A 26,064-nucleotide genomic window follows, 5' to 3' on the forward strand; every position below is an offset into this window, starting at 1 on the left:
ACGACGTGTAAATCTTTCTGCCATGCCGGATCGCTCTCTAGAGAGCAGCTGGGCCTGAGCTCTTGGATTCCTTGGCACCTTGTGCCTCCTCAGCCGCTCAGCCATCACTAGCCGGGATCGCTTGATGGAGGATTAGGAGGAGATGAAAGGGAACATTCCTCGGCGGTTGGGTATTCCTCTGTTGTCACCTTAAATCTCTTGCCTCCTTAATAATACACAATGGTCAAAGGTGGTAAGCACGGCGGGGCTGAATTCTAATACAACAACCTGCAGAAAATAAAAAAGAAGGATTCTGTTCAATATCCTCGCACGCTAACTCAGAGAAGTGCTCTTGTTGTCAACCCACTGCTCATTATGCCCATGTTGTTGGGTTGAGACAGTGAAGGAGACGATTTAACACTGTTAATCTTAGCTCCACATCAAAAGCACATTGGAGAGGGAACGAAATGCTGCTATTACCAGAAACAGACTTTTGAGTTTAAGCTTCATTTATATCTTATCCACTCTTTGACACCCTGCAGCAATGCACTGCCAGAGAGTTTAAAGCACCTTGTTAGGGAGTCTTTTGTGACAGCATGGAATAATTTTTCACTTGAATAAGAGAAAGAAATTGCTTCCCTGCATGCTTTATGATTGCTTCGCAGTTCCTGTTCAGCTTTTCAGAGGCAACAATAGAAACCATACAGCCGCTATACGTGCTGCCGACATGATTTTTTCAGTTATGTCTGGCTCAGTTCAGTAAATTGTTTGCCTACACCCTCAGGACACTCGGTCGCAGTTTCATTGAAGTTCCTGCTTAAGTTTAGAGGTGACTGTGTTAACAGCTGCACACGTTTTCCACAGTTTTTCCTATATGAAGAAGCTTATAGGTCCAGACATCTGCCATATCCTTTTTTTTCTCCTCCTAAATCCGTCGCAGTACAAATCGCAGACATCTCGATGAGCTATCACATGCCTTCAGGCTGACGAATGATTTTTTTAGAGCACCGTTAAAAGCCAGACCACCGAAAATCAAAAACAACCAAAACATCTGTAAATGCCCGCTGATGTAAGCTACCCGATACACGGTGACTGGGTCTGGGAGGCGATCACTGGCCCACTGCCACATCTATGAATAAACCTGTGTGCGCCACCCACTGTGGAATTGGCATTGTGTCAGAACTGATTAGGTGAGGAGTGGAGCTGGGTGGGTGCAGGGCGGGGACGGGGTGGGGAGTTCAGTACATGCTCTAACCTGATGCCCTGACAGCATCGCGTCCTGCTAAGAGCCAAACCTCAGGCTCTGTCTTTCTTGCTCTCCGCTGCAGTGATAGAGAGTGAGCGGGAGAGACAAGCGTTCTCGGGGCATCAGATCCACACCTCTGTTAGAGGAGGTGGAACAAAGGAGAGCAAGTGAGCAGGAAGCTGGAACTATTTACATATCATCACCTGCTATGTTGCAGAATGTGGCAGGGGAGCGAACAGATCTGCGGTAAATAAAAACACGGCGCAGAGCATCGGCTCCACGAGTCACGGCAGAGGAGCAACATTATCGTCTCGCAAAAGGTACAACAATGTGAGGAGGACGTAAATGATTAATTGATCTGATCCTCTTGCCATCTGCACTCAGATTATTATTATTATTATTATTAGGGCAGTCTAAATGAATTTTTAATGTGCTGTTAATGCACACACGTTCTTGTTGTTATGACCCCGGCCCAGGCTGTAGTTTGGGAAATGAGGAAGTGATCAAAGCAGCAGCAACACAGAGGACAACAAGCAGAATCTGAAGTGGAAATCAAAGTGGGTTGTCCACAAACAGGAGGGTTAACGGTTCGATCACTGGAACGTGCCACATGATGAAGTGCCCTTGAGCAAGACACTGAACCCCCCCAGTGGCTCATAGTGGTCGGCACTGGGGTGTCAATGAGCCACTTAAGTACTTTAAGTACCAACAGGTAAAAAGTGCAATACCAATACAAGACCAGTTTAAATGCAAAAAAAATCTGAATGAAGCAGCAGAAATAAATGAGCAGAAATGGATAAAGAATCTTTTGAAAAGAGACTCAAGCTTCAAATCCCTTCTAGACGCTTCTTTGGGACAAGCACAAAGTCATCATCACCTGTGACGGAGACGCCTGGACAACAATATTCTGGACAGTATTTGTCATCGTTTTAGTTTGTTGCATTAATATTATACATTTGACTAAAGCAGCATATTTGTCTGATCTCATAAGAGTAATAAAAAATTAAAGGTACATTTACAATGTATTAAAAAATATGATTTACTTCCACTAATAACACATTTACTATGGAAATGACGCGATTAATTGAGATTAAATATTTTCATCTATTAACAGCCCAATTTTAATTTTTTACAGTTTTCCATTTCCATTACAAACAATTCCCTAAAAAATAAAAATTGGTCTTTTGGCAATTTCCACTCAAGAGAGCGGGTGCCAGCTTTGAATCCAGCATCCAGTTCAGTGCCTTGGTTTTAACGGTTTGGCAATTTAATAATGTAACCACAACTAGACCATGGAAGCTAGCTAGAGCCCCCTCCTGTGTATAATGTGGGACAAACACAACACTGTGGGAGCAGCCACTGACTCAGCAGGCGTTTGAATCACATGAAAGACATGTAACATCTAGTGGCCACATTAGAAAATCACAAAATTAGAAGTTAGCTAACATACTAATTAGATTCCAGCAATTTTACTAGCTTCCGGTTTCAGAGGAGAATACAGTCCCAATAGCTCAGTGGGTCCTCCTGAATGTTGAATGTTATAAAGAGGTATATGACCAACAACTGGCTGAAATGGGCAGAAATGTGGGCTAAGCAAAGCTTTGAAGTCTTCCAGTCAGTATAGTACCACATGCCAGTTGCCAGCGTGCTAGAAACAGAGGATCTCAAACAAACAGCGGGTTCTACAAAAACATCCAAAAAAGAAAAAGCACAATATCTTCAGTTTTGTTACTGTTTTTGCAAAAAACGAAGCGAACTCAAACGTCTGTTCAACTTTTGAGGAATCACTAGTCGTGTCCTCATATTTGAAACGGTCTCTTTTAGCGCAGTCCACCAGCAATGTGCAAAGACAATGAGACTGAGAGCCACAGCATGAAACCACTGAGCTGAAAGTGATAACCAGAAGGAGGAAACGGCGAGCGCTGGAGAAAGAGACAACGGCCAAACAACACTAATCTGTGTCTCTAAACCTGCAGTCATCTATCGCTGCGTATTGCTTCTGTTCTACTTTTTGTAAATGCAATATCGCACCTTACACCAAACACAATTGTCCCACCTTTAACAATAGCCCGACGTTTTCCTGCGCGATCAGCACAAACTGAAGAAAGGCACAATCACTCACATACATATTTATCCACAGATTAAATGATGATGGACTTTTACAATACGAAATGCTCTTTAGTGTCAATGGAGCTGCAGCTTTAACTCGGGCTTTTAAAAGAGAAGCTTTAGTCAGCTCACAATCTGACACCCTGTCTTTTTGTCTCCTTAAATCACAATAGAATTATCCGAAATGGACACAGAGCCTTTTTGCGAGGGAAATGGCTTATTAAAATAATAGTAATAATAAATCACAACAAGAGCAAATGGACCGTTGCATTAGTAAAGGTTCATGAGCAATCACATTTTTGTTTTATTGGATTGGAAATCTCTAAAAATAAGCATTTGTTGCCGCAGCACTAAACGTGTGATTATAGCAGCTTAGGCGACTCCGTTTCACCGAAACAATAAAAGGATTGCTGGATCAGTCACGCTATCCTTTCACTGAGTTTGTGTGCGTCTGCATGTGTGTGCGTGTCGACTCGGGCTTCAGCACAATCTGACACTGTACAGTAAGAGCTATCAGTTCATAGTGGGACGGCTTTATTTAGTTCCATCCTGCAGAGACCATTTCTCGCAGCTGGCTTTATCTATGACACAGGCGTGCACCTCAGTAGAAACTCCATATTCATTCATAAGACTGACCAGGCTGAATTAAGACAAATAGGAATGACAATTTGTCAGGTTTTCTCTTGGAATAACAGCAACAGCATTTGTGGGGGAAAGTCGCTTTGTCATTTCTTAGGCGGATGCATGATTAATTTAAGAGTTGTCTAAGTGCGAGAAAGGGATGACATGTCGGTGGCTTTACGTAATCCAGTTGATGAATTTGCTGCTCGCGATGTTAAACAGGTTATGAGTAATCTGTAATGCATTACACTTCGAGAGGAACCATCGCCGCGCTGCAAATTAAGCTCAAGGCCACCTTCTGAGGAGGCGCAGATAAAGTATACATTCTCTCCAAACAAAATAGGTCATGCTGTTTCAGCTCCAATTAAATGCCGCAGAAAAAAAAATAACAGCCAACTGTAGAGCAGCTGTGTACAGAGCAGCCGACGATAATTAAAAATTAACCAATTCCATAACTGACATTCTCCACAGCCATTCAAGTCGACGCAGTGAGAACTGAATCCGTATAAAGGAGTGATTTGCGTAGACGTGTAATGTATGTGGAGGGGCCTTTCAGTGTTTGTGAGATTGTGCGTGTCTAAAAACTAGGTCATCTGTTCGGAACTGACACATCCCCCTGCAAACAGATATTTGAAAATCTGAGAGTGTGGAGAGGGCTGCCACAAGCAATCGGAAAAAACAACAACGACAAATGACTGCACAAATTGTCGGGACGGAGATAAAACTTATTTGGTGTCTCATTGTATACCATTACAATCCCGTGAAACGAGCAAACACCATATTACACAGGATACAGGTTTCCCTGGTTTTGGGCGAGAGCTGAAAATCCTTCCTCACGCGGTCGTCGGATTCTATATTTAGACACATGCGGTGGACGTAATGAAGACTCACACAGGTTATCCCTTCAAATCGATGTATTGGCAGCCTGCACTTCCCTTTTGTAATACACAGTGTTGTCGATCTCCTGTGTAATTTTACCTCCCAAGCAAACCATGATATATCCTTCTCCTTTCCACCTAAACGACCGCACGGTTTATCTGAATGACACCCTGAAAGATAACTGCTGACCAAACGCTGCCGCTGGAAACGCCAACAACACACCAAAGACTTCCTTGATGAGAAAAAAAAATGTTTCGAAAGTGCACACGTCTCATGTACTCTGGTCCAGGAGCGGAGAAAAGACTGCTTTTTGTGGACAGAGGAGGATGTGAAGAGGGCAGAGAGGAATCTGGTTTCAGCAATGCTCCAACTAAAAAAAAAAAAGAATAAATACTGAGAAAACTTGTTTCTTTGTATGTAGAGAGACACTGTAGGGGACCATGTCCAGGAGGAGCCAGCAGGGGCCACTGTTTATGCAGTTGGTTTTTAGCTGCCTGGTGTCTGATTCTTCCTAGAGGAGCCCATGTTGTAAGGATCAATATATTAGAAAATAATTATAGTTCATCATCAGTTCTTTACATAACTTTAAAAACAGGCGCTTAAAAACACATTTAATACTTTCTGTTGCCTAAATACGAACAGGATGGACGGAGTTGACCCAGCATGCTGCAGTGTCAGGGCTGTAGTGGTAAAATAAAGGGTGGTTAAAACCTTAATGATGGACGAATGGGCCAGTCAGTCTCTTGAAAACTACCAAATTTGTATAATCTTCCTCATAGAGCCTCGTCTGGAATAAAACTAATTTACCAAAATAATCCGTATATAGTCCATATGTTTGAACGTGGTAAATAAGTGAAGGTCCTGACTGACCGTGCATTAATATATATGATTGTTTACCACAACTAACACTAGAAATAAATTTGTTGTTGGTTGGAATATGAGGCTTTAAAAATCTCATTTTGAGACCATGATGAAATCTTCAGTCTCTCCACCAGCTGACTCCTGGCTTGAACCTGAATCGGTTATTATCTCCCTTCCTGCATCTCTTTGTTTTGAATCAGTTGCACTTGCTCATGTTTCCACTGCTGCATTTCAACTTTCTCCCTCTCTCCTGATCCCTTCATTCAGTGTCTGGAAATTTATAAAGCCTCACTTTTTTTTTGGAAAAAAAAAAAAAAAAAACCTGGCAGTGTATCAAGCGGTACTGTAATGCGGTGTGAATACAGGTCGCGAGCTGGGGAGGCACTTTTAAGATAACTTGAAATGAACTCTTAAAGCGAGACTATATAAAAACAAGCGAAGGCCTTGTGACTGCTTGCTTTGTGCTGTTTTGTTTGACAGGTTGTTGTTTTTTGATTAAGATCTCAGTGTCTTTCCTTTCATCTACAGAACGAAGGGTGCGTTTGTTTTAAGACCCACGTAGCACATGTGGGTGGTGGTTTGATGTCAGGGGGTTGCGTAAACACCTTTTCAGAATTTGAGAGGTGGGTAAATGCCACTACAGTCCTGCACAGTATCACAAACTAACCACGGTTAAAGCTGCAGAATAATCTCGGTCCTGCAGGATACGTCTGCATCTCTTCACTACGGGCCAGAGAGGTGAGGCCGAAAACAAGAAAATAAACTGCTCAGACATTTTTGGATTGCCGGAGCCCACTGAACTGCACTGACAGCTATTGATCCAGTCAGTTATTTACCAGCCGCGCTCGTCGTCTCCGAGGGGGCAAGAAGGGAACAGGGTGGCAGGGCCTATTATTTATGAGCAGTTATGTGACAAACACTTCTGATCTACTGGAGGTTACGACTGGCTGAATGGACTGGCCAATCAACAACTAACAAAAAAGAACTTGAGAGAAAGCGCAGCAACTCCCGAGTGAGACCAACAAGTACAAAATTAATGTCATTTAATAAATTAAATGTGCTGAACCAGTAGTACTACTTTTTTTTTTTTTTTTTTTTTTTTGCGGTTCCACTGAAGCACTCATCTATTTATGAGACTGATTGTGTAATTGTAAACTAGGATTAAATGCCAGGAATCAAGAGCTCTGTATTTCCAGGGAATTTATTTTCACCACAATCTGCCCCCACTTCATAGGAAAAATACCTGTGGGAGTTTTATGATGATCACTCAAATGCAAGTCGGTTTTAAACTTGCAAACTAGCAAAATATTAGCACTTACACGGTTATACACTATAGCCAGAAAATAAAAAAAAAAAAAAAAAATATATATATATAAAGTTGTAAAGATGGTCAGTAAACAACTAAACAAATTTTGTGGTTTTCATTTTCTGCAGTTCTGTGAGTCCCTGGAAAAGTTAGATGTATTACTGGGAAGAAATGACGCTACAACTGCGGAGTTTTACTCAACCAACTATATCAGACTATTACAATGTGAGATGCAATGTGGCCTATTTTATGACTTCAGATTTCTTTAATTACTTTACATGAAGTTAAATTTCCATAAATTCCTAAAGCCAGATGATATGTGGCCTTTTGACATGGAACAGCGGAAAAAGCTCCGGTTTTATTGATGATATTCCATGAAAATGGATAACTACTGCACCATTTAGCACATTACCTCCACTAACTGCAGCTGTGGAAAAGCCTGCTCTCCTTGTGGTGAAACCCCCCCACAAGGCACCTTTAATTTTTCATCCATTTGTCTCATATGTCTAACAGCAGCGTAACGCACCAAAGGTTGTGCTGTTCAGTCTTTTTAAGTCACAAAATAATTTAACACACCAAGTCATTTACGACTGTATTTATTTTTAGTTTATTCTTGTTCTCAATGAATTATATTATTCGAATTTTGAACAATAAACTCTGGTATTTAAAACAACAATAGATCAGAACGACATCTAACTCGACTTATAAACAATCATTTTCACATTTGAAATGAGCCTGCAGCAACTTAAATGTAAAAAGTCTTCTATTTACTAATTCCACAAGTTAATCCTACTGGGTCTAATTCCCCCGTGTTGTTGCTTGTGGCTATATTTATGCTGGTGATTCGTTAAAGCCCAGAGAGTCCGTTTTAAACCTGGAAGCAACTACTGAAAGGAAGCTTTCTGATGTGTTGGCACAAGAAACTGAAACATAAGCAGATCCACTTTAAATCACTGACCTCAAGAGTCAGGTCCAGTTGACTGACCTTTAGTCCGTGAAGCATTTAGTAACCGGATCGTATGTGGACCACCGCCACACACCACGTCCTCCAACAACATGGTTGTACGGCAGAGTGGTAATTATATACAGTAGCTTGTGCATGTTGGGCCATTTGATCCCTGTCACACAGGCTGAAGAGGTGTAATGACTGTTGATGAGTGCTGATGACACAACATACAAGAATGTGTGCCGCGTGGTTACAAGACATAAGTCAGTCAATTGATATGAAGCAATGGGTTTAATATTTCAAACGGACACAAGTTACAAGGGTGAGCAGGTTTAGTTACCTAATGAGGCCTTTTCTGGTATGTGTCGAGGCCTTTGACTCTAATTCAACTGTCAATTGAGGCTTTATTTTTAATTTGAGTAATCAGAAAGGGTTTCTTTTGCTGTGTGAACAACTGTACTTTAAAAAAAGGATTTTGAACTTTAAAGTCCGCCAAGATGTCACAAATGCATGTGATGCATTGGTGGCTGCCTGGTGCTTCCTGCATAGTAATAATGTAAAATGATGCCTTCATGTGGAGTTGCATTTGCTGGTTTCATAAAAGGAATATGACTGACCCACAGTAGCATCACTACATAAACATGGTTATGTGTTTATTAAAAGTAGGGGTCAGAACTTTGGGGCGACCAAATTATTCCCCAAGCGCTACACAAGTGGCAGCCCTGTGTAAACACTACTGTGTGAACAAATTAATGGATGAAATGTAGGGAAAGAAAAGAATTTACCCATATGTTATTAATAAGGGAATAGAAATTATTATTATTATTATTATTATTATTATTATTACTAATAAAACGAGAGCAATGCTACTATCACATATTAAAAGTCCACTATGGACATTTGAACTCTAGAAGTACTTTGGAGCAATGTTTGTGCAGCCGTTGAACAGTAGTGCAAATTATCCGCACAAAAAAGGCAGAAATAGCAAATTAATGCACGTTCCATCTTCTACCGCTGGCGAGTATTAAATATATATTCAGTGGACTTCAGTGCCACCTGCAAATATGTCAGGTTTTTCACCTCGGCTGGGCATGATATTTTCATTTCTGGTTTCTCACTGTTTTGCGTGCATGAATTCAAAATGAGCATAAAAAAGTAAAGTGAAACACAAACGGTGCTATTCGCCAGTCTAAAGGTTGCCATATGGTAGCAAGCGTAAAATGAAAAGAAAGACAGAAAAGAAAACAATTAAATATTAATTCAGGTTTCAAAAATGAAAAACAATTAGTTGTACAAATGTCTTACACTGATGGATGGGAAGGAATTCAGCGCATGTTAGCACCAAAGGATACACAAAAGTTATATATATATATATATTTTATTTATTTTTTTTAATCAACAGTGAATGACTGTTCACTCTGATTTACATATAAAGGCAGGCAGAGGTAACTGTATATATCCAGTATATGTGATTCACACATTAAAATCCTCAACGCTTTAGATGATTAAAAGAAAATGTCTGTTTGTAGCGAAAAATTCTGAGATTGTTATTTGTGCTTTTATGCGTTTTTTTAATTACCTGAAAAGTATGGGAAGAAAAACTTAAACTGTTTAAAGTGCAGAAGGGCTCACAGGTGTAATTGGAGTATTCATATTTAGATATGAGTGGGAGTGCTTTTTCAAAATCACAACTCATTTTGTTTTAAATTGCGCTGTCAAGACAACATCACTTAGAAACCGCATTGAAAAAGTTCTAATTGTTCTTCTAGGTTCATTACCTGCGCACGCATTAACGTTTTCACACGACAAAGCTAAATTTAGTAAATAGAAACAGATATAATGATAGGGTCTTTTAAGTCTGTTGATATTTGAATTGCAAATAAATACATGTTTTGAGGTACACAGTGAGGACTGAAGACTGCTTTTTCTGATGATACATTAAAATGCTATGGTTCAGTAAAAATAGATGGCAGCTTTAAGAAATTCTAAGGAAGTATTTAGCTCTTTTTCATGTAGCCACGGGGCAACGCTTTTGATAAGACTATAGAAAAACACACAAATACTATATATGTGGATGAGCTTTCAGTCTTTTAGCTCAACTGAGCAGTAAAGGAAATGAAAATAGATCAGGGGGTCACAGAAAGATACTCAATGTTTATGATATCATCACTGATCTGAGTTCTTTTAATGAGGCTATTCCATAGCCACTATGGAGAAATTTTCATAATTGCAAAAAATATGGGACTGCGTGTTAATGGCTGACGCTAAATAAAATGCAATTTGTTTCAAGGTGCATCTACACACAAAAAAGATCACAGCGCTGCAGATAACATGCCTTCATTTTGTCAAAGCCTTGGGCTCTTGCTTTGTAGTTACACATGGTAACCCAGCACTAGTCACAGAATCCTCTCTGGCAATCTATAACAGAGCTGGAAACCCTACACTCGGTGTGACTGCTGTTTTAAGGCCTGCACATGAATTTAGGTCATCTAGGGTCAACTACCTGACGAGATGATATGATGTAAACACAGCAAGTGTTCACACCTGATCGCCGCATTCCATGCATAAATGGAACTAACTCTCGTGCACATGCAACCCAGTCTAGAATATACATTTACCTAATCTATATAGCAACGGTGCTTTAAATGACCCTCTGATCTTTGTGGGTAGGTAAAGGTGCATGAAAGAACACATCGTTATATCCTATATAATTTTCAGACACTGCTTAATAAGACCACATTTCCTAATCTGGAGTTCCCCAGGGGTCGATGATAGGTCCAGTTTTATTTTATTTAATATGCATTTAAACACAACGTTCATCTTGTTTAGACATTGAATTGTATTGTTAGACTATACACTATAGCCTGATGTAGCCTGAAACAGCTGATTGAGTTTATATTATATTAGATTTCCAAAAAAAGATCTGATTGAGTTTTCCTGTTGTGTTGTGTTTCCACATCTTTACGATCAACTGTCCAGATGTCAAGACTTGTAGTATTGAAAACAAAATCTCATTGGACTGTAAAACTGTTGAAGACTATTGTTACTGTTAGTATAGTATATAGTATAGATGTTTTGGTTTTTGTTTACTTTTTTAGTCGACTTTTCACTGTCAGAACCCGGTATGTTAGTAATAGTCTTTATTTAGCCACAGACAATTTCAGTTTAAGATATAATATATCATACTTTCAACACAATTTTAGGAGTTAAATGAGGATTCATATGAGGTTACATATTTAAAAGGGTTTTTTTGGCCGAGCAGGAGAGACACATTTTGAAGGCACCATATTGCATATGTTCTTGTGCAGGTCAAAAGGCAAAGTGGCCAGCACTGGAAGGCAGAAAAGTGTCAAGTTATTTAAACATGTTTGACAGTCGAAACCATTATTGACCTTCGAGGGGCTTTAACTGGTTGCGGGGATTGAGTAGTTCAAAATAATCCTCCCCTGTCAAATGTCACTCAAGCTCAGCAATAACACAAGTCATCGCTCAGCTTAGCTCTCCTCCAATTTCGGGAAAGACTGAAAGACTTGTGGAAATTATTATGTTAACCGGCAGCCATAAAATCTGTTGATTTTTTGGACTATAATAAAGATCAAACACTGCTGGAGTTGGGTAATAAAGTGTACTTGCAGCACGTTGACGCGAGAAGCTATTTTAACACCTCCACTTTACGTGTGAGTAAGGATATTGTGGGAAATTGGGTGGTTGGGTGGCACAGGGCGACTCGGGGTGAGGCAGAGGCCAGAGCGGCTAATCAGAATAAGTCTAGATGATAGAATTTTATCCAATGAGTTCATCTCGGACTTCTAATGACACTGACCTTCTATGAATACCCTCAATTATGTGAAATGACCGCTTTAATAAAGTCCTCAATCAAAGTCACAGACCCCCTACTAAGAAAGAGCTGGGAATTATATAAAACCACCATTAACTCTAAGTGACTGGAGATAATTCTAGATAACTATGACAAATATGTTAATAGTTCTTTTTAATTGATGGTGATTTGGTTTATTTACACAACGACTTAAAGGAGTCACAATCCACTACTTTAAAGTGGATTTGCCATTTGTAAAAGGTTATGTCATGACATGGGGTCAAGCAGAGTGATGATCATAAAGTTAAAGTTGACAGATGTTGCTTTCATTCTAATCTGGCTTTTATAATGTCTCTGGCATTAAAGATGGGCTATATTCGGCACAGACAAACAAAAAAAATAAATAATTGGATGCACATATTTTGGAGGAGGGTCAGGTCAAACATTATGTGCCATCACATCCCTACAAAGCACATTCTTCAAATCAAATTGTGCATTCGGAACATCATAGTTCCTTATTTTTAAAGCACTCAAATAAAGCAGGAGGAAAGGGGGTCGGCCCATTATCCAGCTACAGTATATCCTTGGGAAGGAAAGACAAATATATACATACAGTGTACAAGCTATATCTGTAAAATTAGTGATTTGCTTTTATCTGAAATCAAAGAGATGCTCACAAAACTATTAAACGCCACCTTTTGTTTTTTAATAATGTATCATACTGGGACCAAAGCGAGCTTTTCAAGCAAAATGTAGACTTTTGTTTTGAACAAATATAATTAGACTTATTTTTAAGATACTTGCTGCAATGTTGAAGCTAATTTGTATTTAGTAAAGTAGGGTCCTTGATGAGCTATTCCCAGAGGCTGGGAGGCCCAGTTTGTATTTTGAACCGGCATAAAATCCTTGAATTAAAGAAAACTCAGGGGCCTTCCACTTTCCAGAGATTGTCGAAGGCTGAACATACTGAGATTAGAATAGCTGTCTCTGTGGCATAGAGTACTCTGTTCTAAGGAAGGACTGCATTTTCTAATTCTTCTCAGTCAAGAGCAGTTCTATAAAAAGATCTAGTGCGGGATCGAGTGCCTTGCAAAGCTTTTCATTACATGAAAATGTGTGTTTATTACTTTGTAAGTAAAAGTATTATAGATGCTGTATGTTGCACTATACTGAATTTACTCTGAATTTCTTTTTTATTTGGTTATATATATATAGTGCCTACAGATATGACTGGAAATGTATTAATCAAAACAACTTTTAGATATTATACTTTCCAGAATGACAGTGGGAGACTAGATCTTGGCTGTTTGCACATGCCTGCAGTCAGATGGTCATATGTTCTTATTCTGTGCATTTCACACAGGTCTCAACTGCACTGCCACCTGAGGCGGCACAAATGTATGCATACTATACACATACATACCGTAACTACAAATAAACTGAGAAACCAGTAAAAGTGAATACAACAGTGAATACAATCCCTGTACACCCACACACTACTACTCCTACTTCTGTTATTCCTGTCACTGTTACTGTGACCATGTAAATTTTTAGGTGGTTTCAGTCATTCTGTTGCATCAGAAACTGAATAAATGTTTAAAACTCCTTAAATGTGTATGTGGTGACCACAAAGTCTAGGTTTTGGATGTAAGTAACCAAGTTAGTTTTTTTTCAGTCTTCAAAGATTGCAGAGACATTTGAAGAAGGACAGTTATGCTTTTGACAAAAGCCAGTTTAGGTGTTTCAAATGTCCAGTCACGGCTCCTCCCTGAGGAGATATTCCAGGGATATCTAACTAGGAAGGAGCTCCAGGGCCAACCTAACCACTACAGGGATTAAAAATATCCCATCTGACCGGAAATCACCTTGGGATTCTCAAAAAGGAGCTTGAGAATCCCAAGGTGATTTCAAGTAAGTAATGGAAATGAGCTACTCTGTTTAACTTCCTGCCACCAAATTGGACCATAACTTGCAAAAAACCATGGAAGTACGGCCGAGTGGGTAGCAATGATCAGTGAGAATCCTTCTAATGACAACTGTTTGAGTAGTGGCTGTGGATGAGGGATGAGGGACGAGGGAAACCTGTTCTTACCTTTGGTGGAACAGCTGGTCCAGACATGTATGGAGCCAAGCCTGGAGGCACATCTGTGATATAGGTCTTCTTGGGGCCTGAAGGTTGGTATGCCTGGGCAGGAACAGGGTCAGGTCTTCGGGAGCTTATTCCACCTACTTGGGGTACTCCAGGGTGGTGCTGTTCTTGATAGGCACCCTGTGCCATTGGAGAGAAGCCAGGCTGTGGTGGGCCATAAGCAAAGTCAGGACCTTTAGGCTGGGCGGGCATGTACTGCACCTGTGCAGGGCTGCGAATGGGCTGCTGGCCAAAGTGGTGCCCACCGGGGGCTTGATGCTGGGGGCCGGGCTGGGCCGACCTCACCTGGACGTTGAAGGTGGGCTGGCTTGGAGTGGATGCTGTAGCGTAAGAGGCTGGCACAGGCTGAGGAGCCATGTGGCTTTGAGGCTTGGCCACCGGGCTGGGGGAGGAAGGGGAGATAGAGGACACTCCACCAGGGGCCTGAGGTTTGGGTGTAGACTTCTTGGTTGCAGTGAGAGGTGGTTGCGTCGGAATGACCATACGCTTGTAGCCAGTCACTGGGGCGTTGGGGGTGGAGCCTGCTGAGGACCCAGAATTCTGAAAAATAACAGAAAAGAAACCCATAAAATTTAAGTTAAATCTAAATGCTAAAACCCTAAATGTCCACCTCAAGGTAAAGTCAAAGCTACAGTCAGCGGACCTCAGTCATAGCATTTATCATCTTGGCACCATGAATGGACATTTCATGCCAATCCATTGAGCAGTTGTTGAGATATTTCAGCTTTGACCAGAGGGAAAATCTTTAGAACCGTTGTGGCTAAAAAGGATTTTAACCGGCAAGCAAGAGTAAAAACATTAATGAATGAAAAACGAAGAAACACAACAGATGTATTCAACAGCATTTTACTGATAGTGTGGTTTACACTCAAATGATTATCCACCCTGCCTCCACACAGTCAATTACAAGGCTACCTCGACAGCAGAGGCTCTACACTGTCTACAGCCACCCATAATCTATGGCTAATAAAGCTGGAGGGGAAGGGATAAATTGTTTGGCAGAGGACGCCATGACAGCAGATTGGCAATGGCAAATGACACTTGTGCTGACTCCAGCTGCTTGGACGGGAAAGATGTTAAATCACTTAGATTTGTGGAGCTGGTGTTCCTGGGAAGAGATGGCTATAAAGCAGCAACACAAGCCACTGCTAAGATTCGCACTGTCTGAGCAACTGTGGCATTCTGATCTCATGTCCGATGGCAACGCAGGAAGCACAGGCCAAACTACAGCAAAATACGGCCGCTAATAATAGAAAAACAACACTTCACTCAGATGTCACAGGCTTCTGCCCCGAGTGTCTCTCATGTAAGTAATAATTGTTTTTCACTACCACTACATATCGGTGTCAGACGTTCAGCCAGTCTAAAAAGGGTCTATCATTAACCTTGGATGGCCTTATTAGGTTACTGCCTGAAGCCAAAAATCAGAGTCAATTACTAAATTTGCAGTACTAGAGGAACAAAAAAGAACACTTGTAGTCTTTAGACCCTTTTCAACTCGGTTTGATGAGATGTCTTTTAAAATGGGGCAGAGCAACACTTCCAATCGATTTCCCTTTAGAGCTGATCAAAGCCTGCTGCACAGGATGTCACAAATAGTAATGTTTTCCTGCACTGCTACGCTCCCTTATACATCAACAGTGTAAATGAATAAAGACTGAATAAAGACACTTATGTTGTATTTCTATCGGAGAAGAAGTATACAGCGATGTGCTCCTCATAATGTACTGAGATGAAAAGAAATCCAAGTTTTGGTGGAAACCCATCAACTTTGTCTAAATCCCATCTAATCTAAGTCAGAGGGGAGCCCCTAAGGAACCATTAAAAGCTCCAAAAAATATTTTCTGCTCTCACTCTCATTTCTGTCTCAGTGATTAGCGCCGATGTTTATTTAAAAACTGTGTCTGTCTGCATATGTATGGAAACATCTCCGCTATGCCCTTTAGGAAGTGAAATTACTTAATTTAAATGTTTCATGGGTTTTAAATGCTCTAGATTATTAATTTATCTTTAAGGCCTTAGAACCTACAGTAACATTTAGTTTGCAGAGCACTGGAAATGCAAATTGGCCCCCTCAATATAATTACACTGTCATGGTACGTTTTCCACAAATTACATTAAGAGAATGGATTCAGCCCTTTCTGAGGGTGATGAAACTAATCAAATGCACAAAATCTGAGCCAAAATGTCTGTGTAGTGGAAAAGCGGAAACGATTTCCACATTAGCTGAACTCTCTTTTTAGTTGCTGTATGTCCGACAACTGAATGTATTTATGAGGGCGGTAACAAATGACATCTTAGCTACAATGTGGACACTGACAAGGAGGGCCACGGACAATTTGCATTGATAAAAATGAGATAGCAGTGGCAAAACTAGATTATGCTGGCATAATTAGGGGAGTGGAAACACTCAGATGTATGCAGGATTGTAGCCTACATGCACATTTTTAAATTTTTCTTGTTATTGTTACAAATCTAATTGTTAATTGTTGCTGCACGGTGTGCTGCAACGTGCAACAGTAAAAATGCTCCACTGTTTTCTGCAGACAGGTTTAGAGAAACCATCATATACCATAATACAATTCCATTGGGGGCTGACAAAAGATAATTCTGACTTAATATCAATAATAACAGTTATAACATATTCCCAGTTAAAATAAGCTTGCACAGCCAGTGATTCACTGATGTCTATTTGTATGGTCAGACTTGCCCGTGTACGGCAGTTTGATATCTAGAAGTCCAGACATACATCCAGCGTCCAGCTATCTGAATGCACCCTGTGTCTCTAACACTGCCTCCATACACAAACACAACACATGCAGTTTTTAAAAAGTTTTCCCTAACCCCTTCAGAAAAGTTAACCCTCACTCTGCACCATAATTCAGCCTGACTTTGCAAACAACTTAAGTGTGAAATTTCACAGAGACTCTCAAGAAAGCCTTTTGACACATTAAAAAAGATTAGGAGAGACTATACAAGCCTTGGGGTGGGGGGGTTGGGAGGGGGGGGCGACTGAGCAAAACTGTTAACTTTGCATTTCAAACCACGAGGGTGGGGGATTTTTTTTTTCTTTTTTTCTTTCTCTTCAGCAAGCTCGGGGAAAACCCCTTAAGAGGAAGAAGTTCTGCATCTTTTCAGACTCATCTAAGACCTTGGATATTTTTCTCTCAACTTTTTCCTGCTTCTTAGTCATACAAAAGCGACTGCTGGCTCTGCCGTCCATTTGCATCTGTCCAATTCAGCGCTGACAACGTGAGCGTGGAAGAATTCCCAGTCAACACTGGGGCAATCACTAATCTTCCCTCCTTCTGTCATCTTGTCTCGCTACAATCAGGCACAATAGTCACATTTAACAATCCTTCAGCCTCTGCACGCTTGTGAAATTGGGGGTATCAATTCTCTTCCTAAAATAGTTCCAGATAAGGCACATTAAATATGATTAAACAATGTCTCGGTGGAACGTGGCGAGACCTCTGGCTGTTTTGGACTATCTCTTTCGTTTGCAGATTAAATGCGTTAGAAACATTTTGGGAACTTTCTGTGCCACGTATCTTATATCTGCTCATCGTATTGTTCTTCTTTCGCGCCTTCAAGTGACAGCAGAACGACAACCCCTGGCTTTACAAGTCGATATTTCAAAAGCGTTACATATAAAATGCACATTAACTCCTTTTTTTTTTCTTTTTCGAATCTTACGGAAATTCCAATTTGCATAACGTTTTGATAGAAATTCTGAAATTTGTAAGGGGAACTGAATTACTAAAATCAGTTTCAAGAGTAGGGACAACAGTATTTTAATTAACTGTGTCATTATTTTCTACCTATGAACCCTTGAGGCTCTTTTCGTTTCTCACTTCCACGTCTATTTTTGTGCAAGGCTGACTGCGACCTGAGTGTTTCTTTGGATTGTTGGTGTTACCGAAACTGCATCTGAAGATGTTGGAACATATTTTCTTTCGAGATTACGAGCAGCGCTGTGAAATAAAACTGAAATAAAAGGTCAACATTTCTAAGAAATCTGTGGTTTCTATTGATAATATTGGAGAAGCTTCCCATGTAATTTCTCAACCACTGTAAGGAATAGTTCTCTGACCGTGGGTTCATATTTGTATACTTAGTCATCTCCATAGAAGATTTTTGAGGTAAGTAGTTTTAAAAATTAAAAATAAAAAAATAAAGTAACAATATGTGTGCTTACTGATTTCTTTTTTCCTTTGACAATAATTCTATCAAAAGACATACCAAGTAGGACTTTCAGTTCAAGTATTTCATTCATTCGTCATTCCTCAGGTGCTAGAGTGAGTCGTCAACTAAACACAGGGTTGGAGCTTAAGTCTCTGACCGACTGAAGGCCATTTAAAAACAAAAGCGACAAGATTTTTTTTTATATAAAAAAGAATATCTTTATCAAAATGCTCCCATTCCTACTGTATCATTTAGAATAGTTTATGTACAGCACAAATCGGCGAAGCTCTTATTTTTTTGGGCAGACTGACTTTGTAATATCTGAAGGCTGTTGCGCTCTATACAGAGATTACAGACGCATAAAATGCAGGGGGGCTGTAGTTGTGATATGTACAGTACATGACACAGAGATTCTTTGATATACCACCAATGCAGCACAGAGTCGGTGTAGTGAACAAGTCCATGATTCAAAATTCCCAGTTATGTAATCCCTTAAAACTTGGTTTCAGGGGGGGAAAGGCATGTAATATTTCTAGGATGATGTAACAACTTCATACAAAGTAGGGCGTATTACATACTGATGCAACTTAAAAATCATTTTCGGGGATACTGAGAAAAAAAAAAGTCCCTGAGAGTCATCGATCGTGGCACTTCTGCAGGCTATCTTTACAAAAGAGGGAAATGTGTGTTTTTGTAGCTCTCACACAGCAGAAACTAATTGTTTCACTCACCTCTTGCTGCAGTACTACAGGCCACTCTCTCGCCACACATCTCTGACTCATCTCTGTAATGAGCTTTTCATGCACTTGTGACCTCTCCTGCATCAGGAGGTGAAATACGGCACTGTTGAAAACGTCAGTCGTTTACAGTGTGTCGAGGTCATCAATCGCAGAGACGGCGACTGTTCTCTTAGAAGCCGGGTGCACTTGTGTGAGTACTGTAAGACGGATAATACGCAATGACAGCGGTTGACGGTGAGTCCTTCAGCGGTGTTACGGGTTGGGAGCCGATTGCCACAGCTTCCTGACGCAAACTGAATTTGTTATTGGTTCACTCTGTTATTAAAAGACAAACGGATGATACTCTGCAGTTTATTTGACTAACAAACATTGGCGGAACACCCAGAGCCCTGAAGGCATACTCCGCTGTCCACAGTTGGCTGCCCTGTCAAAACTCAGAACCTGCAGCCAGACTGGCCTTAAGGTCAATGGGTGCCACCAGCACTGTGGCAACATCTCTGCTCCATGCAGTAACAAAGCAATCAAAGACAATTGTGCCACATAGAACAAACCGAGAGGGGAAGTGAAATATCACAAAAGGCCTGTAATTACAGAGTGTCATCTTGAAGCAGTCCAGTCAGGCCATGGGCATAAGCTGCAGATACACACAATCACGCACTTACGTCAGAGCCCTGTAGAACAAAATATCCACAGCAAAAAATAGCAGCCTAAGGCCTTGACCTTTTATAAGGAATACTCCAGGCTGGCTAGCATACATACCAGCGTCATACCAGTGACAGCAGCATGAGCTGCAAACAACTGAGGCAAATATTGCTGAGTTGTCACCACTGTGAGAGATAAACAAAGTCTCACAGCTTCAATTGTATATGTGCAAATATGTGACTGACCTTTGCGCTCACTGGGAACTATGGCACAAACTAGCGCTGATAACTAAAATGTCAGGTGCCACTATGTGCACAGTATTACACAGATTCCTGACTGATGAAAATATGTTCCACCTTCAGAGCGGCTTAAATCAAAGTGTCCAACTGTTGTGAAAGTTCAAACATGTGAAGGACGTTCTTGTCACTACAGCAGGACAACAGTAAAAACAGATATAGATAGACAGGAAACAAGAGCACACGCTGCAACGCCTCCAACTGCGCTCATGTTACACCTAGGGCGGGTGAGGACATGAATCAACAAATCAGCGGTGATCAGTGGTGATTTAAGGTGACTCAGAACGGATACAAAAAGATTATACACGCTCAAAACTATTTAAATTATAGCCTCAGTAAGATTAACCCTAATTATATTGTAATAAATACTACTGCACATTTTATGTTCCAACGATGGGGAAACAGTGAGAAATTCTGGTTCTGATTTCCCATTTACATGTATAACGATATAAAAGACAAAAGATTTACATTTTATTTTTTTATCTGACATTCTCTGAGGAATAAATGTCAGGCCCAATATTCCATATGGCTCACAACAATAACATCTGCAAAGATAACAGATTAAACAGCAAAGACAAAAGGTTTGTAGATGTGACGTTAGCAGACACTGTGGGACGAATATTACTATGAATCTTAGAAGACGCATTAACGCTACTATCAGTTACCATCAGTTAGCTTAGCACAGAAACAATGTTATCTTTGGCGATACCATTTAGACTAAACAAATTGCAAATTGACTGTTCATTAGCGACATGTGCTACCTGGTGAATTCCCTATAGTATGACAGACGTGAGCTAGCACTTTCCTTCATTTCCAGTCTCTGTGCTAAGCTACAACAAAATGTCAGCATTTTAAAAGATGCAGACAGACTGTGATATGTCATAAGCTACGTCTACAAATCAGCCAATTTAAAGGCAATGGTAAGAATCAAATGCAACTACAAACCCTATGCAGCCATGTCTGCTGTTACATTTATATTTTGTTATTTGCTGCTCTGTTTTCTTCTTGTTAAATGTTAAAATATTGCTGATGACTCATCTGGAGGTTTGTCGTACATACAAACAATCCCCTACTTGTCCATCACATGAATTAACTCATGGGTCACAAAATAGACATTTGATTACGTTCTGTTGGGTCCTCTAGGCATTTCACTTTCTATCTCATGTTATAAAAATACTTCTACACAACAAGCCTACGAGATGTGATCAATTCTCGTATTCCAACGAGCGAGGTTTGTTTTTGCCCTCACTGATCTGAAGATTTCCATCTTACACAATACGCCACATGATTATGTCTGACCTAAATATACGAACAGCAATTTCAAATGATTATATTTAGGATTTAAATTTTGTTTACTTTTTATGGACGGAATCACAGACCGAGGTTGTGCTGAAGAGGGTTTTTGAGGAAAGGGTTTAAAGGCTGAAATGGTGAGCCCTTCCCTTGAGATGCCTCCAGAGTTTGAGCCTCACAAGGGGAGCTGAGGAAAGGTCACCAACCCTATCATACTCTCAGGGAGGAGAATACCACCGGGGTGGTCTATCGTCTACGTTTTCCGCGATCGTTCAGCAGACTCCACGATCAGTGGGAGACTTGGGAGCAAGCACCGAGGGCCTATCATTCTGCCATGTTGTGACAGCGAGTGCCAGTCACAATGCTCTGCCTGTTGAGAGATGCGAGTGTCACGGCATGGCTTGACTGGCGCAGTGTGAAATGAGGCTTCCTTAAGGCACTCATGTGGTCGGATCCATCTCAGCAGCATTTCAAGCATTTGGCTTCAGCTAAACTGTCAGTAGACTTCAATATTGCCCATCTGTTTTCTGTGGACATGACAACTTATTACAAAGACATCAGGCTATTTGGCACCGAGTACAAATACAGACAGACATTACAGGATGTGTCAAACAAATAAAGCACACTGCCCCTGAAATGATGTGTCTGAATAGTGTAAAATAAAATCTGATTTAAAACATCTACATTTACCTTTCAATGTTCTGAAAAACTGACAAATAAAAATGTCACTTGTGGGCGACGCATACGAGTTGTGAACATTATTGAAAAACATCATCGCCATGTTAATTTACCTGAAAAACTAACAAAACGTTGTTTATTTACATTTTCCAATACTCTTTTTCTCCAGATCTTGACATCTGCCAGTGTTAAAAGGCAAACCACAATGTTCATTGCGAATAGTCACTGAATAGTGACTGCAGGCACTGGGGAACAGTGCAGGGACTGAGATTGATTAGTGGAAAGACATTTTTAGAGTCCTTTTTAGCTCCTAGTTCAGGGTCGTAACTCTGCAAGCACAAGATGTACCCTGAGTGACGTATGTGTGCGGTGATTGGTTGAACCATTTTCAACAATTTGTTGCTGTTAAATTTAGCCTTAAAACAGTAGTCTGTTATGTCAGTCCAGTGTTCCTGTTATGTGAATGCAAACAGAAAAAAACTCGGAGGCTACAGAGCTAGTGGTCAGGGGAGCTCCCCAGTGGGCAGTGATGGGGGTGTGACATCATGCAGCTGTGGGGAAAAGTGTTGACCCTCTTCCTGATTTCTTCTTCTTCTTCTTCTTTTTAACAAAAGTAAACACAAAATGCTGTTTTTATCACTCAGGGGTAAAAATCCAAACCTATACAACTCTGTTTAAAAAACAGTTTGCCACTCCTGTTAAACCATAACTTTACTGTGGTTTATTACACCTGAGTTCAATTTCTTTAGCCACACCCAGCCACACCTGTTCTTAATCAAGAAATCACTTCAATAGGACCTGTCTGACAAAGTGAAGTGGACCAAAAGATCCTTCATGCCGAGATCCAAAGAAATTCAGGAACAAAAGAGAAATAAAGTAATTGAGATCTATCACTCTGAAAAAGGTTATAAAGTCATTTCTACAGCTTTGGGACTCCAGTGAACTACAGTGAGAACCATTATCTTCAAATGGTGAAAGCATGGAACAGCGGTGAACCTTTTGGATGACGACTCATCCACAAGGTCAGAAAAGACCCCACAACAACATCCAAAGAACTGCCGGCATCACTTGCCTCAGTTAAGGTGATCATGACTCCACCATAAGACAGAGATGGGGAAAAATGATCTGCGTGGCAGAGTTCAAAGATGAAAACCACTGCTGAGCAAAAAGAACTGCAGAAAACGTCTTGATGATCCTCGACACTTTTGGGGAAAATACTCTTTGGACTGACGAGAGAAAAGCTGACCTTTTCGGAAGGTGTGTGTGTCCCATTACATGTGGTGTAAAATTAACACAGCATTTCAGAAAAAGATCATCATAGTGACAGTAAAATCTGGCGGTGGTGTTGTGATGGTCTGGGCCTGTTTTGCTGCTTCAGGACCTGGAAGACTTGCTGTGATAAATGGAACCATGAGTTCTGCTGTCTACCAAAAAATCCTGCAGGATAATGTCCGTCCATCTGTTGGTGATCTCAAGCTGAAGAGAACTTGGGTTCTGCAGCAAGACAATGATCCAAAACACACCGGCAAGTTCACCTCTGATTGAATGAAGAAAACTAAATGAAGACTTTGGAGTGGCTAAGTCAAAGTTCTGTCCTGAATCCCACTGAGATGCTGTAACATGACCTTAAAAAGGTGATTCATGCTGGAAAACTGTCCAATGTGACTGAATTACAACAATTCTAGAAAAGATGAGCGGGACACAATTTCTCCACAGTGCTAGAAAAAAACTCATTGCAAGTCATCACAAATGATTTCACCATATTTAACCGGAAACAAATAAGAAATCAGGAAATTGACCAACACTGTCAAACCAATGTAGTTTAAATAATTAACAGAAGACCTCTAAAGTCTGCGTCACAGAAATACACCACCTTTCCTTGTGTGTTCAGCAATTGAAGTCATCAGTCTAATTACCACTAAAACTTGCACACTTCAGTTTCCTCCATGGACACAAACAACGAGACAGCTTCAGTGAACTTCACTAGCTTTTAATTGAGGTGGAACCGTGAACTGTAAGTGAGTTGCTGATCCTTGTTTCCAGAAGTTCGGGCACTGCCAGGAGGCAGCCTAGTGACAGTTGAGTAGTTTGGCTTCTGTAAATCCATCTGGAAATATGCTACTTCTGTTAAAGCACCACGCAAAAAGACACACAAACACCCCTTGATGCAGCGTGGCACAACTGGGGAAGCTTTCCTAGGCTTTCAATATTTTATTCATTGCGCTGCACGTTATTGTTTCACAACACGTGGATGATTCAGACGGGGAGGGCTTTTTAATTTCAACTTAAATCTTATCACAAAAGACTGAATCAGATCAGAACGAGGTGCAGCTTAAATGGAGGAGGGGCATTAGAATTTAATTAGGACACAAACAGCACTGTGTAATGTGCAATAAAAATCGGTTACTTAATTGGTCATACAGTGGAACTGCACATTATTACATAGTTCCGTGTACTCTCAATATATGTTTACGGACTATGATGTAAAAGCACCTTAATCAAATATCCTGTCTTAATATGACATTTTATTTACACTATTACCGACACTAATTACTATTTTACTAGACTACTGTGTGTGTCTTCATGTGAATATCAGTTAGTATGACGATTTTCAGGCACCAGCATTGGGCCAAATCAGTCCAACTACGTCTTTGTGTATGTGTTTAAACTGTGTGTCCAAACGTTTGACTGGTAGTGTATTCGATGAATGAATGTAATGAATATGCTGAGGTGTAATAACAATTTCCTTCCAGTGATGTTTTCACGGCCATCGTCATTGTAATGAAAATATTATGTTCTGGACATCACGCAAAACAAACTGGACGCTGCAGAATCTCAGTGGGCCGGCCGCTGATTCATTTGATTTCTAGAAACGCATCACAGGTCAGTGTGAATTAGAGGTCATGGCAGTCGCAGCTTCTGTAGCCTCCACCAAAGCAGCAGTGGTGCTCCGGCGCTTGATGAGCACACTGTTATGACATTCATCTGGGCCTCCTTGTTAACTCCCCCACAACAGATCTGATGTGCTTAGACAGGCCTACGCTGCATATTAGTAGGGCTGGTTGGGCTCGGATTGCACCGCACTAGAAGGATTTAGCATGAACATGGTCCCTTGTGTTTCCTCAAAACACCACGCCGAACAAAAAGAGTTTGAAAATATTAGAATGGGGTTTACCCACCAGCAGACCCGACGACCCCTAGATGCCGTCTGATTCCCACTCAAAAAGCACCAATCTCACGTGCTAGCTTCTGCCCCCAGTTAAGCGTGCTGGTGATCATTTTGGAAATGATCGCTCTGTTAATAAGGTTTGAAATGTTACAAGAGGCTAGAATGTCCGACGGGTTCCTTACTGCTGTCCCCAGCTCCTAAACATGCCCCACTTTTAACTGTGGGACTTTCCATTTAAAAAATATAAACAATAATGTGATTCAATGCAATGATTCAATGTCAGTGATACCAGTAAAATGACACTGGCTTCAGTCTGAAGTAACAGGGTGCATTCGCAGTGTGAAAGGCACCACCCTACACTCCTGACCTGGATGTCCCTGCTCTGGGATTCATGACTTCATCACTACTTTTTGTTCCTAAGATCCCCACACAGTTATTTCCTTAGAGAGGAGACTGACTCACTTGTGTCTGCGCTTCCAAAAAATTCGAAGGTCTATCATTACGACATTAAAACCTTGTGGTTTAATGTTTAATCTGGGCTTTACAACAAATACACTTCCTAAAAAGAAAACTAACACAGACCCTGTAGAGATGCAAGTCATCCAACTCATACTGGCTTAAAAAATGTGGCTTCTTGAGCTAAATAAAACCACTTGGACAACGTCAATTATTGGTGCATTTATTTATTTTGCTCAAAGAAATCTGACTTAGTTTTGACGTTGCACAACTCATCCACTAAATAAATAACTGAGTAAGTGCAACTATGTTGTGTATAAAAAATACTATCAGATTTCAATTCCAGTTTTTATACACTGAGTGAAACTGAAGTAGCTTTAAAGCTACAAACACTTTCAGATTGTCAATGTGAAGAACCCAAATATACACCGATCAGGCATAACATTACGACCACTGACGGGAGAAGTAAATAACACTGACCATCTTGTGAAAAAACAATGTTCTGCTGGGAAACTTTTGGACCTGGCATTCCTGTGGATGCTACTTAGACATGTACCACCCACCTAGACCAGACCAGGCGCCCTCCCCACCCCATAGCAATGACACTCCCCAGCAGGATGCAGCCTGACACAAAAATGATGTAGAAAAAACGGAAAAAAGATGACCTGACCTCCAAATTCACTAGATCCCAA

At 40.6% G+C, this 26,064-nt stretch overlaps 1 protein-coding gene across 6 annotated transcripts in view; it reads right to left on the reverse strand.

Moving 5' to 3' along the window:
• LOC125008969 (LIM domain containing preferred translocation partner in lipoma) overlaps positions 1 to 26,064 on the reverse strand; it is a 145,548-nt gene that overhangs the window by 40,913 nt on the left and 78,571 nt on the right. For all 6 annotated transcript variants that reach the window (XM_047586407.1, XM_047586401.1, XM_047586404.1 and 3 more), the window contains one exon: positions 13,857 to 14,453. In XM_047586407.1, the coding sequence (XP_047442363.1) occupies positions 13,857 to 14,453 (597 nt within the window). The remainder of the gene's footprint in view (positions 1 to 13,856; positions 14,454 to 26,064) is intronic.

The sequence above is a fragment of the Mugil cephalus genome, chromosome 6, assembly GCF_022458985.1.
Source record: "Mugil cephalus isolate CIBA_MC_2020 chromosome 6, CIBA_Mcephalus_1.1, whole genome shotgun sequence".
In the NCBI taxonomy this organism is placed as follows: Eukaryota; Metazoa; Chordata; class Actinopteri; order Mugiliformes; family Mugilidae; genus Mugil; species Mugil cephalus.